Source organism: Gymnodraco acuticeps, unplaced genomic scaffold (genome assembly GCF_902827175.1).
Source record: "Gymnodraco acuticeps unplaced genomic scaffold, fGymAcu1.1, whole genome shotgun sequence".
NCBI lineage: Eukaryota > Metazoa > Chordata > Actinopteri > Perciformes > Bathydraconidae > Gymnodraco > Gymnodraco acuticeps.
Genome location: NW_022990501.1, coordinates 3,172,341 through 3,190,321, shown reverse-complemented (window position 1 = coordinate 3,190,321; position 17,981 = coordinate 3,172,341). Strand labels below are relative to the sequence as shown.

Sequence of the window (17,981 nt, the reverse complement as noted above, 5' to 3'; positions counted from 1 at the left end):
CGAGTCTTGTTGAAGTATTCACATCCAACACCTTAAAGAAGGTGAGTGTGACTACAGACTGAGTTCGCTCTTCACAAAGTGGGAGTGTGTAGGGATTGGTTTGGAAGTGAGCCACAGTCATCGATGTGCGTGTGCATGAAAATATCCCCGTGGCACCATCAACACACTATTTGGTGTGAAATTGAAGTAATTAGGAGAGCTTAACAGGTGGACATTGCCGCTGGACACAGACATTCGTATGCACGGCTCTGACAAATTCAGAAACACCTGAATCCCAAATGATCCCGCTTTAGATTATTGGCAGACAGTTTGTGTTTCTCATAGCCGCCGTCGGAAATAATAAGCACAAATATAATGCTGTTTAATCTACTTTTAGAAACAAATGGTGTTACCATAGTTCCAGGGAAGCTTTTGCTGCTCAGAAAATGCCTTCTTTGTATTAAACTGGCTCTTATGTTCTTTTGTTAATAGAGGTTTGTGAGTAATGTTTTCTGTGTCTGGCTGCCTCTCCTTGCAGGATCAAAGGCTTCGGGCATGGACTGTTTAGAGGCCATGGCATCAGGGCTTTATTCTGAGCTCTTCACTATTCTCATTTCTTTAATAAACAGGTAAGTATTTCTGATCAAGCACATGTTTGAAGCTGTGTCAATTGTTGATGGCATTATTTTTAGCTGCACTTTTTATAATGGAAACCTACTTGGGTGCTTTGTGCATCTTATAAAGAGGATCCATTATGAAAAACTCTTGTATATTACATTTACATATCTGGATTTCTTTCCAACCCATAAAATGTGAAAAAAGACGAGCAATCATTTTTTTGTGGGCTGTCACAAACAGAAAACACAGGATTCTACAAGCAATTCCTATTTGGCTCCATTTCATATGTCTGATATCTAGGATCCCCCCCATAGCTTGAAAAATTACTTAAAGAATCCACATTTTTCTAGCAAGCCAATCTGAAAAGACTGGTCATTCTGGATAGGGTCTTAAAGAGACAAGCGTTAAAACAGAGTGTTTTAGTCATAAGGTATATGCAGATAGGACAGTATGGAAAAATAATCCAAAAAAAAATACAAGCATAAACCTAAAGATGTTTATGAAATGTCCCCTTTAAACAAAACTATTTTAATTCTGCTTGACATATTAGATATTATTCTAAATTGTAAATACATTACTGTCATTGTTAAGCGATGTCTGTCCAGAAAACGCTGGTTTGTAATGTCTTTCTGATAAGTTTACAAGTATAAGTATTTATTCATATTACATACAACGTGTCTGTACTGATCTATAGTGTTATTAATTTGAATACTACAGCTCCAGTGCTTAAACATAATAATACTGTTAATTAGGGATGCACGATATTGGTTTTTTGAAACCGATACCGATATCGATAACTTCCTGCTTCTCAAGACCGATACCGATAACCGATAATAATATAATATATATATATATTAAATGTACCTGTAGTTTTTACACACCTGGTGGTAAAAAAAGACTAGTAGTGAGCAAATGACATGAGCATTACTACTATGAACAAAACAAAGCCAAGAACAGTTTTGACTCGTCAAGCGCCATCATTTCTATGATGAAGTTAGAGATCGTTTTAGCCCTGGGGTCGTCTCTGGCAAACTTCTTGCCTTTTTTAAAAGCCTCGTCGATAGGTAAAAGCCCCGGTACCTTTGCAGCTGGCTTTGGATTTGCCGCTAGTTTAGCAGCGCAGGCGTCTTCGTACGCTTTTAACACACCATCGTAGCGATGGCGATGTTTCAGGTGACTAATCAGGTACGAAGTATTATAGCTCGTTGCCTTTTTCCCTCCTCGTGGAACTTCTGCATTGCATTTGTTAATACAAATAGCAAGCGAACTATCTAACTCTGAAACTTTGAAATAGTCCCATACTACCGGCGACATGTTTGTTTACTGTCCTGGCTTCACGGCCGCACACCATTTACGTCACAGCCAGGCATGAGTTAGGGAGCGCTGGATTTGTGAAGAACTCCCCTCTTCCTAAACCACTAATACCACAGTACTGGCAAAACGGGAGGAGCCGAGTGAAAAACAAGCGCCCCTCATCCCAATCCACCCACACCGCAGTATTTTTTCTTTTTTTTTACCCAAAAAATATATTGTATATTATCGGGGCAATTAATACTTTTATCGGGTTTATCAGGATGACGTCATAATTCCTAATATCGGACCGATAATTATCGGCCCGATAATTATCGTGCACCACTACTGTTAATTCTATATATACTTTAGCTTTTAACATCTGTCATATTTATATACCTTGATACTGATACATATATATTACTCTATACATAACTGCATGTTGTTGTCCCTCTACTTGAGCTATCTGCAGTGATAATACAGTTGAATCTAATCTAATCTCATGAAATACTATTCTAGCTCAATGGCTCGGGTTTAGGCGCTAACCCAAACCTAAGATTATGTTTAGTGAGGGTTAAAGTTGGAGATGACGTTGGGAGAGCTAAGGTTAAAACTAGGGGTTGCATGCAGTGAATGCAATCAATAAAACATACTCTCAAGTATTTAAATGTTTCTTTGTGTGTTTACCCTGCGTGCTTCAGGGCCTTGAAATCCAGCCAGCACTCCCTGTGCTCTCTGCTCATCGTGGACACGCCAGGCTTTCAGAACCCCCGGCTGGCTAAGCGTGAATGCGGCGCAACCTTCGAGGACCTGTGCCACAACTACACTCAAGAACGCCTGCATTCCCTCTTTTATCAGCGCACTTTCGTTCAGGAGTTGGACAGATACAAAGAGGTGAGGACAAGTGTTTGGCACCTCCAGGGTTAGGAGGGTTATTTAAAAATGTATTCCATTAAAATAACTAATTACCTGTAAAATATGTGATTTCATCAAAGTTTAAAATTGATGTACCCTATTACTTTCTTTTACTTTGGAATATTTTAATATGAAATACAGGCAAACAAATACAAGAAAAAAGAGATATATTGATAACACGCTACTTAAATGTATTATTTAAAGGGGACCTATCATGCAAAATGCACTTTGTGATGTCTTTTATACTTAAATATGTGTCCCCGGTGTGCCGGGGAACTCACGCAGCGTCAGAAAATAAAACCCTTTCTCTTTTCCTCCGTACCCAAATCTTTTAAAAACGGGGGTGCAACGAGCGGATACAGACTTGCTGCCGATATGACGTAAAATCGGCGGCGGACCCACAGAGTGTTGCTATCATTGCTAAACCATGCCTGACGTGTTTTGGACGTAATCTCGTCTTTGTTTACATTAGCAAGCCTCGCTAACACTTAGAGCTAACCTGTACTGAAGAGCACATGTGTTTAAAAAGCAGGAAATAAAAAAAGAACTCACCTTGTGATAAAACCGCAAGAGAAAAAGTATTTGAGCTTCACACTGTTTCAGAAATAATCTTTGATGTGGTTTAAAACAGGATGGCTTTTTATCACAGCAGAATGTAACTTTATCTCTAGTAGAATTCTGATCAGGCATTCGCTCCGCCTCTTCTTCTTTCTTTTTTTTCAAGCTAAGGACCCAAAATCTGCGTTTCTCTAACAGGGCAGCAAAAGAGGGGTATGAGCAGTATGAGGCATGGCTACAAAGGGTGAACTGTTTGGTATTTTAAGCAAAAAACTTCACAGACATGTTTTGTATAGGTATGGTCCTACAATATATTGTTCCAATATAGCATAATAGGTCCACTTTAAGGCAACAGCACAATGCTTACTTAGAGAAGCAAATATTTTATATTAAAAGTGTGTCCTCTGCTCATGTTTGTAAAATGCTAATTTCAGTTTTCATAAATGTATTTTGTGCCTCTACTCTGACATGTTCACATGCTTAAAAAGTGCATAATTTTCTTTAACTGCCTGTGCTGCAGCACCTCTTTGTCGAATCATGTTCAATGTGTTGGAGCGCTAGCCAATAGATCGGAGAGTGTAACATAGTGATGTCACTATGTTACGGAAGTAAACAAATGATTGCAATGGATGCGTTTCAGGCAGGGGGGGAATATGTGGGAGAGAAACTCCCTCTGGAGGGAACTTTGGGATTTTAGTCTTTGCAGACCATTTACATGCACACAAACCTGTAACACACTACAGGAAAGGGAAACCCCCAAAAACACAATAGGGCCCCTTTAGGCATATTCATTCACTAGTCAAGAGAGCCACAATGTAAATACACAATGCATGACCATACATAATTGACCTTATACTGAAAATCTAATTCAGGAAGTACGCCTACCTATTCTACTACAGAATAGTATCTTTGACAAAGCCTTTATTTGTAAAAGCTTTGTCAAATCAGATGTAGACTCCTTGGATAATGACAGTTTATTAATAGCTGGATGGCACTGCTTGCACTGAACAGTAATGTAGTTCAGTTTTTTTTCCTTGAAACGCAAAATAAGTTGATAAGTTGATGATTAGCTACAGTATGGTTTCAACAGAGAATCGCTTCACTTGGTGTATTGAGACTCGGGAAGTATTGTAATGTGTGCTTCGTAATATATCGTTATTTATTTTAATATGTATTGTAACATTATAATCTCAATTTTTTTTATGTATGATTATGTGTCTTTTTTAATATAACTGAAAGGGAATACCTTGTTTTCGTAATATAATTACGCTATCCCGTTACTTGTATTCCGTTACACCCCAAGCCTGTGCACCGTGCACACAAACATAACTTCCCTTTCTTCTTCCTACCCCTCTCCCTTTGTCTCTCAGATATATCAACTCCAATAGCGCATGTGCTCATACATAAGATACACCATCCCTCCCACCTGTCTCTAGCTGTGACAAGGCAAAGTAGATTGTGTGTTAGACCTCCTCATTAGGGATGCCAGTCTTCACCTCTTCTCAAAGATCAAAGTAAAGTCACCCACGACTGTCTTCGGGAGAAACGCCCAGCTGCACAGCGGCGGTGCGGCTCCCCAAAGAAGGAACTATAATTCTTCTGTCCTCCTTTGAGTTTGTCTAGCAGTGCAAGCCACTACAACTGAGCCCAGGCATAATACAAGTTGATATATAGTGATGGATATGAGATAAGTTCTTTCATCACTTGCATAAATATATCCACCCATTACTGCTTTCCAAACTTTAATCTTAAGGAAGGGAGGAAATTGGGTTTTGTGAAATTTCCTTACAATACATGGAATAAAGTTCAAATAAACTAAAATAAAATGCCAATAAGTAGTTGAAGAAAAATGTGCAATGAAAAGATAAAATAAAGTATAATACAAAAATAACAAGTTGAAATAAAAATGTGCAGTAAAAAGATTAAAATAAAAAATATAATTTTTATAAACATGAGAAGTACATTTAAGAATGTGCAGTAAAAACATACAAATAAAATAGTATAACAATATGTATACAAAAATGAAGTTGAATTTAAATGTGCAGTAGAAAAATATTGTAAAAATACAACCATACAACCATAAGAATGTGCACATTGTAAGGGTTATTTTATAACTCAGCCAGAGCACACTAAAGCTAAGCAGAAATACTGCTTTTGATTCTTTGAACAAGGATCCAGGGACTTCTCATCCACATCCACTCCTACATATGCCCGGGAGAAAGGGAATTGGAGCGAAATGAAGTATAAATCCTCACCTCATACCTGAAAGACCGTACCTACAGGGTGACTTGGAGAGGGTCTGAGTCCGACCCTTGTCAATTAACTACGGGGGTCCCTCAGGGCTCTGTTCTTGGTCCCCTCCTCTTCTCCCTGTACACAAACTCGCTCGGATCAGTCATTAGCCCGCATGGTTTTTCTTACCACTGCTACGCTGACGACACCCAATTAATTCTGTCCTTTCCCCGCTCAGAGACACAGGTCGTTGCACGCATCTCTGCTTGTCTAGCTGACATCTCTCAGTGGATGTCTGCTCACCACCTCAAGCTCAACCTTGACAAGACTGAGCTGCTCTTCCTCCCGGGAAAAGATTGTCCCACTCTTGACCTAACAATCAACATCGGCACCTCAGTTGTTTCCCCGACTCAGACTGCAAGGAATCTGGGTGTGACCCTAGATAACAACCTGTCCTTCACTGCAAACATCGCTGCTACAACCCGTTGCTGCAGATACATGCTTTACAACATCAGGAAGATACGTCCCCAGCTGACTCAGAAAGCGACGCAGGTTCTGGTCCAGGCTCTCGTCATCTCACGCCTAGACTACTGCAACTCCCTCCTGGCTGGTCTACCTGCATGTGCCATCCGACCTCTGCAGCTCATCCAGAATGCAGCGGCTCGTCTGGTCTTCAACCTTCCTAAATTCTCCCACACCACTCCGCTCCTCCGCTCCCTTCACTGGCTTCCGGTAACTGCTAGAATCCACTTCAAGACACTGGTACTTGCTTACCATGCTGCAAATGGATCTGGCCCTTCCTACATCCAGGACATGGTTAAACCGTACAACCCAGCGCATGCACTACGCTCTGCATCAGCCAAACGACTCGTTGCGCCCTCGCTGCGAGGGGGACCCAAGTTCCCATCGGCGAAAACACGTGGGTTTGCTGTCCTGGCTCCAAGATGGTGGAATGAGCTCCCCATTGACATCAGGACAGCAGATAGCTTGCACATCTTCCGGCGCAAACTGAAAACTCATCTCTTTCGACTCCACTTCGAGTGTTAGAACTATTAACGAAGCACTTTTATACTAATAAAGGACTGGCTTACCTAAAGCCAGTTGAGTAGCACTTGAAATGTTTGGCTCTATGAAACCTGATGTACTTATATGATTCTGTTTTCTTCAAGGTTGTGTCTTCCTGGTCGAATGCACTTATTGTAAGTCGCTTTGGATAAAAGCGTCAGCTAAATGCAATGTAATGTAATAATGTAATGTAAATATGTGGAGTGTAATTCTCTCTTGTCGGTGCAACTTGAAAATACAAGAAGCTGTGAAACTGGTATTAAAAAACGGGTCAAACTCGTTTGACTCAGCGCAGAGTATCAATAATGGCAGGTTAAACTGTGATACACATAAAAGGAACATTCTCTTTTAAGTCCAAATTAAATTGAGAGCTTTAACTGTGTGGAGAGTTTTTGTACATCTTCTCCACTGCAGAGAACAAAAGTCATTTCGGCTACTTCACACACACTGTCAACTGGAACACTGGCATCTGTCACGGCCACACTATTAGCAGCGCCAGCATTTCCCCACATTCCCAATGCAGCTAGCACTTTGTCACTGCGAGCCGCATTACGCCTGATCTGCTCGGGCGAAGGGCATTTACTCTATTTGTTTCCACTTTAATCCCACAGATGTTGTTATGTGCAACAGTAATGAAATATTTAGAGAGTGAGTTTCCATTTACCTATAGGAAAAACAGTCTTGGTAAATGTCAAATGTTGTTGTTGTTATTATAGATTCGTTGTGGCTTTTAGTTTTCTTACATTTAGTATGCCATTGTTTTTTTCTTTTTCTATTCTGGAGAATGTCCAGTGCCTGGGGCTTTTTTCAGATAACAATTCCTTTTTATTATTCATTTATCTAATAATACATTTTTTGTTGAATCCCTTTGTCTATAAAATGTCTGAACATATTATATTTCATGAAGATAAAATATCTTATTCGACAGGCAGGAAACTGTTTTCATTTTGTCCTCTCATAAAACATTGCTGAAAGTTAATATTATTACATTGATTAATCGCTGTAGATGAACCTAGGATGTTATGATATTACATTCACATTATATGAGCCTGGGGGACAAAATACACACAATAGCTACAGTTTTGTAAACCTCAGTGAACATTAATTGAAAAAGATAGATATAATTATTTCCCTAACAGGTTTTTATTATTTCACAAAATATTCTGCTTCAATCCCTATTTATTGGCGTCAAGCCTTTCCAAAACCAATATTTCACTGACAAGTTATATAACTATTTAAAAAAGTGTTTTTATTTTCAGGGAGATGATCTCATAAAATATTACAATTGAAGCTTCATTTGAACACCTGACTAGAAGCTTTTTATGTAAACATTTTTGATCAGAATATCAGAATACCTTTGTTAGTCCCACAGAGGGGACATTTACGTAGCCCTTATTCCTAGTTCATTTAAAACTACTTTCACGACACCATTGCATTTTTTAGCGGCAGTAAGTATGACCAAACTAAAAGTGGCATTCAAACTGTGGTTCTAATGTTTCCTGGCTTTCTGGAAAAGTTCCTCTCCCTGAAAGGGGACAGCAGGCTCCTCACATAGAGAGACTTCCCTTACAACTGCACCCACAGAGGAACAGTTTCATTCTTCATATCTCCATTACTATTTCAAGAATATCAGCCCCCTCTTGATTAAACATATTCCTCTATGTCCATGAAATGACATAAACCCAGCGCACCCTTTTTCTCAGCATGTTAAAATATATGCCAATAACTGAATGACTTTTTATCCCACACTATTCAAATGTCTTGTTTCTGTTATTTAGTATCATTACTAACAAGTACAATTGTTATCAAATTGAAAAACAGACTAGTGCAATATCCAAATTGCTTTTAAGTGCAATATTTGTAACAGGCAAAACATGTAAAAGCATCGTTCTGAATGTATTATTGTGCTGAGAAGATGCTCCAGCCTACAAATAGTCTTTGGTTCAGATTCTCCCAAAAAATCACACCATGATCATTTTGTTATCTCTTTCAATAATAATGCGAATAATGGTCCATATTGCAATATTAATCAAATAATATCAATTAGTTATTTTTTGCCAACTCCTGCAGACATCCAGTACGTTATACTTGTGATTCCAAAAAATTATTATATATTTTCTTTTATATACAGTACATGCTCCAAAAAAACAGGATTCACCCGTTTTCCATTCCTTTTTTCACATGGTCTCATATTGTTTTTATTTCAGTTCATCAAGCATTTCCTTAAACTGTTATAAATGTATCATTTGTGTAACATAATAGAGCATCACAAGTCTTTAAAGAGTGTCTCAATCTGCGTCTCCAGGAGAACATCGAGCTGGCTTTAGATGACACCGAGCCCAGCACCTCCCTGTCTATAGCAGTGGTAGACCAAGCCTCAAGTCAAGCACTGGTAAGTTCAATGTTTTCATGTCTGTTATTTCTCGTGAAAATATATGGATATTTTCATGCATGGATCCGGTGTTTCCTCAGAATGCTTATCAGAACCCCCAATGTGCTGCGTTTGACACTGTTGACCACAACATATTACTAGACCGACTGGAAAACTGTGTGGGACTTTCGGAAACAGTTATAAATTGGTTTGAATCCTACTTAAAGGACAGAAACAACTTTGTTTCTATAGGTAAATACACACCTGAGTTGACAAATATGACATGTGGGGTTCCTCAAGGTTCCATCTTGGGGCCTCTTCTCTTTAACATCTACATGCTACCACTGGCTCAGATAATGAAAAACAACAAAATAAGTTACCATAGCTATGCAGATGACACACACATTTACGTAACAATTTCACCAGGAGACTATGCTCCAGTTAAAACACTGAGTAAGTGCATTGAACAAATCAATGACTGGATGTGTCAGAACTTTCTCCAATTAAACAAAGATAAAACTGAGGTAATGGTTTTTGGAGCCAAGTCAGAACGTATAAAAGTTAGCGCTGAGCTTCAGTGTGCAATGTTCAAAACAACAGATAGAGCCAGAAATCTAGGTGTAGTCATGGACTCTGACCTGAGTTTCAACAGTCACATTAAAACAGTTACTAAATCAGCCTACTATCACCTAAAGAACATATCTAGGATTAAAAGACTAATGTCACAGCAGGATTTGGAAAAACTTGTCCATGCTTTTATCTTCAGTAGACTGGACTACTGCAATGGTGTCTTCACAGGTCTCACTAAAAAATCTATTAGGAAGCTGCAGCTGATTCAGAACGCCGCTGCTCGAGTCCTCACTAACACTAAGAAAGTGGATCACATCACTCCTGTTCTGAAGTCTTTACACTGGCTTCCTGTGTGTCAAAGAATAGATTTCAAAATACTGCTGCTGGTTTATAAAGCACTGAATGGTTTAGGCCCAAAATACATTTCTGACCTCCTGCTAAATTATGAACCATCCAGATCTCTCAGGTCTTCAGGGACTGGTCAGCTTTCTGTCCCCAGAGTCAGAACTAAACATGGTAAAGCAGCGTTCAGTTATTATGCTCCAAATATCTGGAACAAACTCCCAGAAACCTGCAGGTCCGCTGCAACTCTGACTACTTTTAAATCCAGGCTGAAGACTTTTCTTTTTGTCGCTGCTTTTAATTGAACTATCCATATCTTAGACTGCACTGTAACTTTTATCCATGTACTTTTTCTTTTAATGTTTATTTTATTAGCTTTTCTTTTTAATAACTGATTTTAAATGCCATTTTCTTAATGTCTTTCATTTTTTGTAAAGCACTTTGAATAGCCTTGTGTTGAAAAGTGCTATATAAATAAACTTGCCTTGCCAATAGTTTCATTACTTGAATTGTGTTCACACAGTTTGAAAATACAAGGACAATCATAGGACATGATCATGATACACTTTCTGATGCTTGAAAACAGGGGCCCAGACACTAAACAGAAAGTAATTACAGAATATATTACTATCACATCTAGAAGTGTAGAGTTTTAATGTTTTATACAGAATCACTACAAGCTAAAAAACACCTAACAATGACCAAATACCCTAAGATGTAACCCAAACAATTACTGTACATGGTCTGAAAACATCAATTTCATCTGTCTCAACATTGATCTTAAATAGGTAAGATATAACAAACACATATTTACACATTAAATGCATTTTAGAGGAAAGTAAACTGTGTAGTCAAGCTTTGAAATATTTGCTTAACATAATACATTACATTACATGTCACTTGTTAGACGCTTTTATCCAAAGCGACTTACATACTCAATACTGTGGACAATCCCCACAGGAGCAATTTGGGGTGAAGTGTCTTGCCCAGGGACACAACGACATGCTGACTGCAGTGGGGTTTGAACCTGTGACCCCCTGATTTGAGCACCAACACACAACCCACTGCGCCACACACCTCCTACTAACATATGCTGAATTGAGCGCTTTTTAAAGACAGACAGTATCAACAGTTTCTGTTTCAATCTCATTCCGACATCTGCAAACCACACTAAAGCTGGTAAACACAAGTTCAAGTTGTTTTGCCCTTTATAAGATAATGTTTCCTCATATGTACTATATGCAAGAGAAAATAAGTTGGGATAATATCACACAGTCTGTCGGTATTGACTACATTATACATTACACAGGCATTGTGAGGCATTCCATTTTCACATAGAAAACTCTGGATACCCTTTTGTTTTTAAATTCAACAACACATATTATCATTTAGCTTCAGACGGTTTTTTTTGTGTGAGTTTTAAATATTAAAAGGTGTTTGGCTGAGGCTCAAAAGAGAGGGCAGGAGAAGGAAAAAGAAAGGTTAGAGAATTGACTTGGAGTGAGAGAAATCGATGATTGGCCTCTGCAGCCTGTGATCTGCACCATGGAAACAGAAATGGCAGAGTTTCTAGAGTCATAGATCACTTTGTTATAATTCCAATGTGTTCTGTTTGACTGCTTTACTTTTAAGGGGGTCCATACACTGATGGGAGAAGCACTGAACCGTAGTACATCACTCTTAAACCAAAGGGGTACAAAAAACGCTGATTCTTCAAAGTCATTTCTAAAGTAAACTAAACAAATCTGCTGGTTGGAATGAAAAGATCCATTATTTTCACTCACAGATATGTTTTTTTCCCGTTGTAGCTCAGATGTCCTTTATCGCTCTAATGCTCAATTCATTGCGAGCCTCACAGTTGTCATATGTCTCCTCCAAACTGATACTCTGTGTTGTATTTGAAGTCAGCGTAGTGTGCACTGCTGATAAGGGTGTCTCCAGTGTAACTTCCTGATAGCTGCTTAAAACTGTTTTTGGTTTTTTCATTCTTATTCCCAATCCCAAGCTATCAGTGTGGATATTGTTCCCACTGGAGCTCATTGTCATCTGAAAAACAATAGTGGCTTAGTTTATGTCTTTGGGCAAAGGGAAAAAAAGGGCCTTATTATTTTCTGTGACATGTCTCCATGATTTAATGTTCAAAAAGCTCTTTATTTTTTTCATACTGTCTGTGCTGCAGCACCTCTTTTCACCCTCTGTCTGAAACCAGAGCCCAGTCTGCTCCGATTGGTTAGCTGGCCGGCTCTGTCGGGATTGTTCAACCGCTTAGAGATGTACCGCCCCTTAGCCTGTCACGTTCAATGTGTTGGAGCGCAAGTGTTACATAGTGATGTCACTAGAGAAACTCCCTCTGGAGGGAACACAGGGATTTTAGCCTTTGCAAACCATTTACGTGCACACAATCCTATATTACACACTACAGGAAAGGGACAACCCCAAAAAGCACAATAGGGCCTCTTTAATGTAGTACTCTGCTTTGAAGTATGCAAAAGTAAAGCTTCATGCCAAATAAAGTTTGGCAGAAAAAATAAAAACCTTTCCCTTGCACTTATCCCATAATCATTAATAAGAGTGGGTTTTATTTTCTTCTGTGTTCACGCTAATTGTAATGCTAATTGTATTACTTTTTAATCACTTTTTCCTCCTTCCATTTTCCGTATTCATGAGCTCTTTTTTGTTTCCATTTCAATTATAAGCAAAAGCTAAGTTGATGATGCCATTATCACAGCGACTTGCTGCAGGGTGCAGGGAGCGCAAATGCTTTTGAAACTTTAATTTCTGATGCTAGAATGACTCTCAGGCCTCTCAGCTCATACTGGGGAAAGCACACTACTTTCACTGACATTTAGTATAATAAAATATTTAAGGAAACACTGACCTTTCTTAATAAAAAGGTTTTTCTTTCCCTTTTCTGTATTACAATATATTGTCTTTTTCCAGACCAAACAGTTCTATCTGTTTTCTTGTAAGCATGATGTATGTCTGTTTTCATTGTTGCTTGGATTTTGACAATATTACAAAAAAAAAAAAATCTTTTTTAGAGGCCAGCGCTCAGCATTTGAAGGATAATCTTCAGAATTTTTTGCTGTGAAAGAAAAGGCAGAAATGTCCTCTGATTCATGAATGTGTTCCCATTGAATAGCTAAAGCAAGCTAAATGTCCTTGTTGCCATGTGGTTTGTTACACAGTCTTTAGCCATTTGATTAGCAAATATTTTACGCTCATGTTCCGTTGTACACAAAGGATTCAAGGCAAAATATAACATGTTGTGTCCACACTAGATTTTCACAAAGGAGCTACGACCTCTGTGCGTTTATGAGAGCGTACATGTTTGTTTGACAGGTGCGGACGGTAAGGACAGATGAGGCGCGGGGCCTGCTGTGGCTGATGGAGGAGGAGGCGCTGCAGCATGGGGGGTCAGAGGAAACCCTGTTGGGACGTCTCTTTAGCTACTATGGGCCTGCCGAGGGCGAGAGCAAAGGCAAGGAGAGGACAAACACACGCACACACAAACACGCACACGCACATGCACAAATGCACACACTTTTCATGGGTTCAGGTTTATATGTCTTTCTACTATTTATTCACCCTGAATGCCATTGACCCACACACACATGTGCACACATACACTCAAAGCTAATACAACACATGGCAAGCATTCTACTTGAGTATTTTTAAAGGAAAGGACTAAAACTTTGAAATATTTTCAAGGGTAAAAAATTATCAATTTACTTGTGTAAAAACTGCCAGACCTATGATGTATATTTTGGTGAGTTTAGCACTTAAATGATCCTAGATGTTTTCAAATCCACTTAATCAAATGAAGGTAAGAGTCTTTTCCATTGGGTCGCCTTGATTTAACGTTAATAGTAGCCAAATCGTGAAACCATTTTATTCAGTGTTTTTACCCTTTATTTTGGGGAGCAGGAGACCTCATTTGGCTTCTGGTCAAAACCTTGTAAACGATGAACAATTAAGGTTATTCTAACTGGTTAGAAATTGACTGCAGTAAAATTGGCAATACATGAATGATGTTGCTAAATCATTAACAGGGTGTAAAGAATCGTACTTGGTATGAACTTTCATCACTGTCAATAATTTGAAAGAGCAGAATAATTTGCCGATTCTTGCCACAGGTTTTATTCAGAAAGAGACATTCATCATGTATTACAAACAATGTTTGAGACGTCAGCAAATACTCTTCTTTTGTGTCAAAGAACATCGATTGTATGAAGAGACCGATAGGCTATTCTTCTTGATAGAAAAAATTGTTCTCAAAGCACTATTCGACCAGTATCCTACTGTGGATGAGTCATAGAAATAGTATGTAACCTAACAACGGTTTCTTCCCAAGGTTACATAATTGTATATAAGTGGTCCCTATGGAACTCAATAGAAATACATCAGAAATATATGAGCCAGGTTGGAGCTCTAGTTTATCATCCATATGTCTTGAATAGTCTATCACATGAACAACTAGGTTGAGGACAGATTGTCTTTTATTATCGCAGTATCAGTAAAGTTTATATAGGTTTGTGGCAGTGCATACAAGAGGAATCAAGACAAGTTGCAGCTCTGATTAACCCTTCACACTTTACTAAAGTCATAAAGGAGACTGTTCCAGGAATCTGACACTTTTTTTCCCATTTTCATCAGGTCACACTTTCCTCTTGAAGAGTGAAAAGGATCATCATTTCCTGCTCGGCCACAGTCACGGAACCGACTGGGTGGAGTACGACGCCTGCGGGTGGCTGAACTACGCCAAGCTGAATCCTGCATCTACCAATGCTGCAATCCTGCTCCAGGACTCCCAGAAGTACGAATGAGTAATCCAACAGTATTACTTTAGTAGATTTTTCAAAAGAACTTTAGGCTGAAGTTGTGTTCTCTTACAGGAAGATCATCAGCTCGTTGTTCATGAGCCGAACTGCCGGAGCCACCGTTCTGTCCGGTTCGGTCGCTGGCCTTGAAGGCGTTTCCCAGCTTTCATTGCGCCGGGCCACTAGCATGAGGAAGAGCTTCACCACAGGGGTTGCTGCTATCAAGAAGAAGTCCTTATGTATCCAGATAAAGCTTCAAGTGGTGAGAGGAGAAGATGACAACAACACAGAGGGGCAAATGTATTGAATTGCATATCATTTACACCAGTTATCTGCCAAGTCTCAAGGTCTAATTCATAAAATAAATAACAGAGAGGAAAGGAAGAAATATAAGCGCAAGATTAGTGAAGAAATTATTTCATTATCTGCTTATATAATAACCAAGCTGCAACCTCTGATGATGAAAAATGAAGCCAACTCAGAAATGCCAAAACTGCAGTATGTGATAGGCCAGGGGGCGGGACATATCTAATCGGTTGACCAATCACAATTATCAATACAATTATGAAACCTGAAAATGAGCATAATATCCCTTTAATATTCAGGATGGAAGTAGCAACAGAGATAATGTATTTTTATAAATGCCCACCCACCCCTCTCGCCCCTTTTTTAGATACCAATATTTTCAGCCGTCCCCCCCTAATTTCATACGGTACACCTACAATAACCCACTCTCATCACGTTCTTTGATGGTCTTGCAATATCATTTTAGAGAAGAAGCCACCGAGTTTGGGTGCCTTACAAATTGAGATGATACAGATTGAACGTTTTATTATCTCTTACGGCACTGTTATAGAGTAACTAAAGTGCTTGACAAGAGCATCATTCAGAACTGTTATGCTAGATATAACCTGCATGTGGCTATTATAACAAACTCCCTAAAGTAGTATTTTAAGGAGTGCACGTCAGAACCAGTATGCTTTACATTTGGTTGCTTTGAGTAACCTATTACATGTTGATACATCTTGGGGAGACATTGCGTCAGCCTTCCACAGTCCCTAACCCTGCTCTGTATTTTCCAGGATGCTCTCCTTGACATGGTGCGCAGGTCCAGGATTCACTTTGTTCACTGCATATTGCCCAAGGCAGATGCCCTGAAGGCTCTGAGCGGATCCCTGTTCAAAGCAGGCGAATGTGAGGCGCAAGGGGAGGCTGGAGATCCCGGCTTAATGCAGCTCGATGTAGCCTTGCTCCGTGCTCAGCTGCGTGGCTCCAAGCTGCTGGACGCTCTCCGGATCTACAGGCAAGGTGAGGCGGCGACCAAACTCACATACTGAGCACAGGCAAAGAAATGCACATGGCTGTAAGACGTTCTCAGATCTTCTGCTTAAGTCAAAGTAGCAATGCTGTATACGTAAAAGTACATAAGTATAAGCATCAACATATACTAAAAGTTACCAAAAGTGAAAGTACTTGGATAATGGATAGTATTTATTATATTACACAAATATGACTATTGGTACATTATTGAGTTTTTATCACAGCTGTTTAAGGTGGAGATTATTTTAATGACTTTATGTACTGGTGCTGTGTATCTTAACCAATATTTATATGTCTTTATGTTTATGTTTTAGTTGATTTATGATCTGTATTAGCTAATCATCAGAATAGGTAAATGCAGTCGAGTAAAAAGTACAATATTCCAAAATGCACAGTGTTTTAAGAAGTACTCAGATATTTTGCTTAAGTTACTACACACACAAAAATACTCTATTTCAAGCAAAGGAACGGCATTCAAAATCTTAAAACATAAAAGTATTTACGCTTTTTTAGTACTTGTTGTTATGTAATAAATTACGGGAATTATTGGTGCATTATTGTGTTCGTCCAACCCAGTCTCACAAAAAAACGTGTAATAACTACGTTGGTCCACAACTTGGGACGTAGTATTTCTTCAAAAACGCCTCTGAAATTGTATTTTTTTTCACCATTCATTTCCAATGGCTGGCGTCTATGTCACGTGATCTTCAAAAACATGGCCGACATTCGTTTTATTCTCGGTGGAAAATGCCTATTTTAAGGTTAGTTTGGCCATTAAAATGCGTTTTGATGTCATTTGATGCGAGAAATATGAGTTGTTATTTCAGATTATGTGTGCAGTGGATGTACATGATCTTTAGTTTGCTAGTTATTACGAAGATTACTTCAGGAAATGGTGTCCTTTCAACGTTTTCATTGTTACCAAGGTGGTTTCTAGGGACGCTGCTATCGATATTATTTCTGTTATGTTGTGTAACTGTTTAATGGTGTTATCTTTATTGCTACCCCCTTCCCCGTCAATTTATAGTGTTGGTCCACAGCGCAAACATTAGTTTAACAAAATCCGCATCTAAAATGTTGGCATAGATACGTTATTTTTCCTCCATTTACTCAACAATAACACATAATTATCCTTGTGTTTATTTATTTGTTTGATTAATAAACACAAGTTGGAGTCCGTCAGGACCGAGGGTCGGAGCAGCTCATAGTAGCTTAAGAGAATTTTACACCCGGAAGTAAGTATTCTCTCCGCTTCGCTTGACAAACCCCATGATAGTCCTCAAGCTCTGTGATTGGATGTTTGAGTGTGCTCCGAGGGTTACGCCGAGCGTCGAACAGCACTTGAAATGGGATGGAACCACGGCAGATTGTCCAAAACTGGATTTTAACGGGTCCACCCCGTCCCCAGAACTGCACATGAATTACACATAGAACTACACGCAACATGTTCTCTATGGCACGTCTCTACTGGGAATTGTAGTTTTAAAAGACGTTTTCGTATTTCCCATTATAAGAAGTTGCCAGTATTAAACTGTGTACATCCCTGGAGGTTTAGGGGATAGGAACACTCAAATTTAAAACATATAATTAATAAATGGGTGAAAATGGCTTGTGCCCATAATGGGCAGCATTAATATACCCACATGCCAGCTAAGGTCAGAAGAGCTTTATTTAACAGTTGGGCTGAAGTCAAATAGTCCATTTAGCTTAGGAACCTTCCTAACGGAGTGAAATGACCTGGAAGTCCCTCAGTGGCAGCCATGATAAGAGCCGTTCGAATTCTCTAGAGTCTAAAGTACCGAAGTCCTTTTGAATTCTCCTATCCACTATGTTAAACCCCAAGGTCCCCAAGGACCCTGGTTTTTTTTTTCACGACACTGTCTCAGGGGATCTTAATATTT

General features: G+C 39.1%; 1 protein-coding gene across 3 annotated transcripts in view; it reads left to right on the top strand.

Moving 5' to 3' along the window:
* Positions 1 to 17,981, top strand: part of LOC117552941 (unconventional myosin-XVIIIa-like) — a 123,663-nt gene that overhangs the window by 32,217 nt on the left and 73,465 nt on the right. For all 3 annotated transcript variants that reach the window (XM_034226656.1, XM_034226655.1, XM_034226654.1), the window contains 7 exons: positions 518 to 608; positions 2,589 to 2,781; positions 8,963 to 9,049; positions 13,283 to 13,421; positions 14,597 to 14,756; positions 14,836 to 15,022; positions 15,843 to 16,068. In XM_034226656.1, coding sequence (XP_034082547.1) covers positions 518 to 608; positions 2,589 to 2,781; positions 8,963 to 9,049; positions 13,283 to 13,421; positions 14,597 to 14,756; positions 14,836 to 15,022; positions 15,843 to 16,068 — 1,083 coding nt within the window. The remainder of the gene's footprint in view (positions 1 to 517; positions 609 to 2,588; positions 2,782 to 8,962; positions 9,050 to 13,282; positions 13,422 to 14,596; positions 14,757 to 14,835; positions 15,023 to 15,842; positions 16,069 to 17,981) is intronic.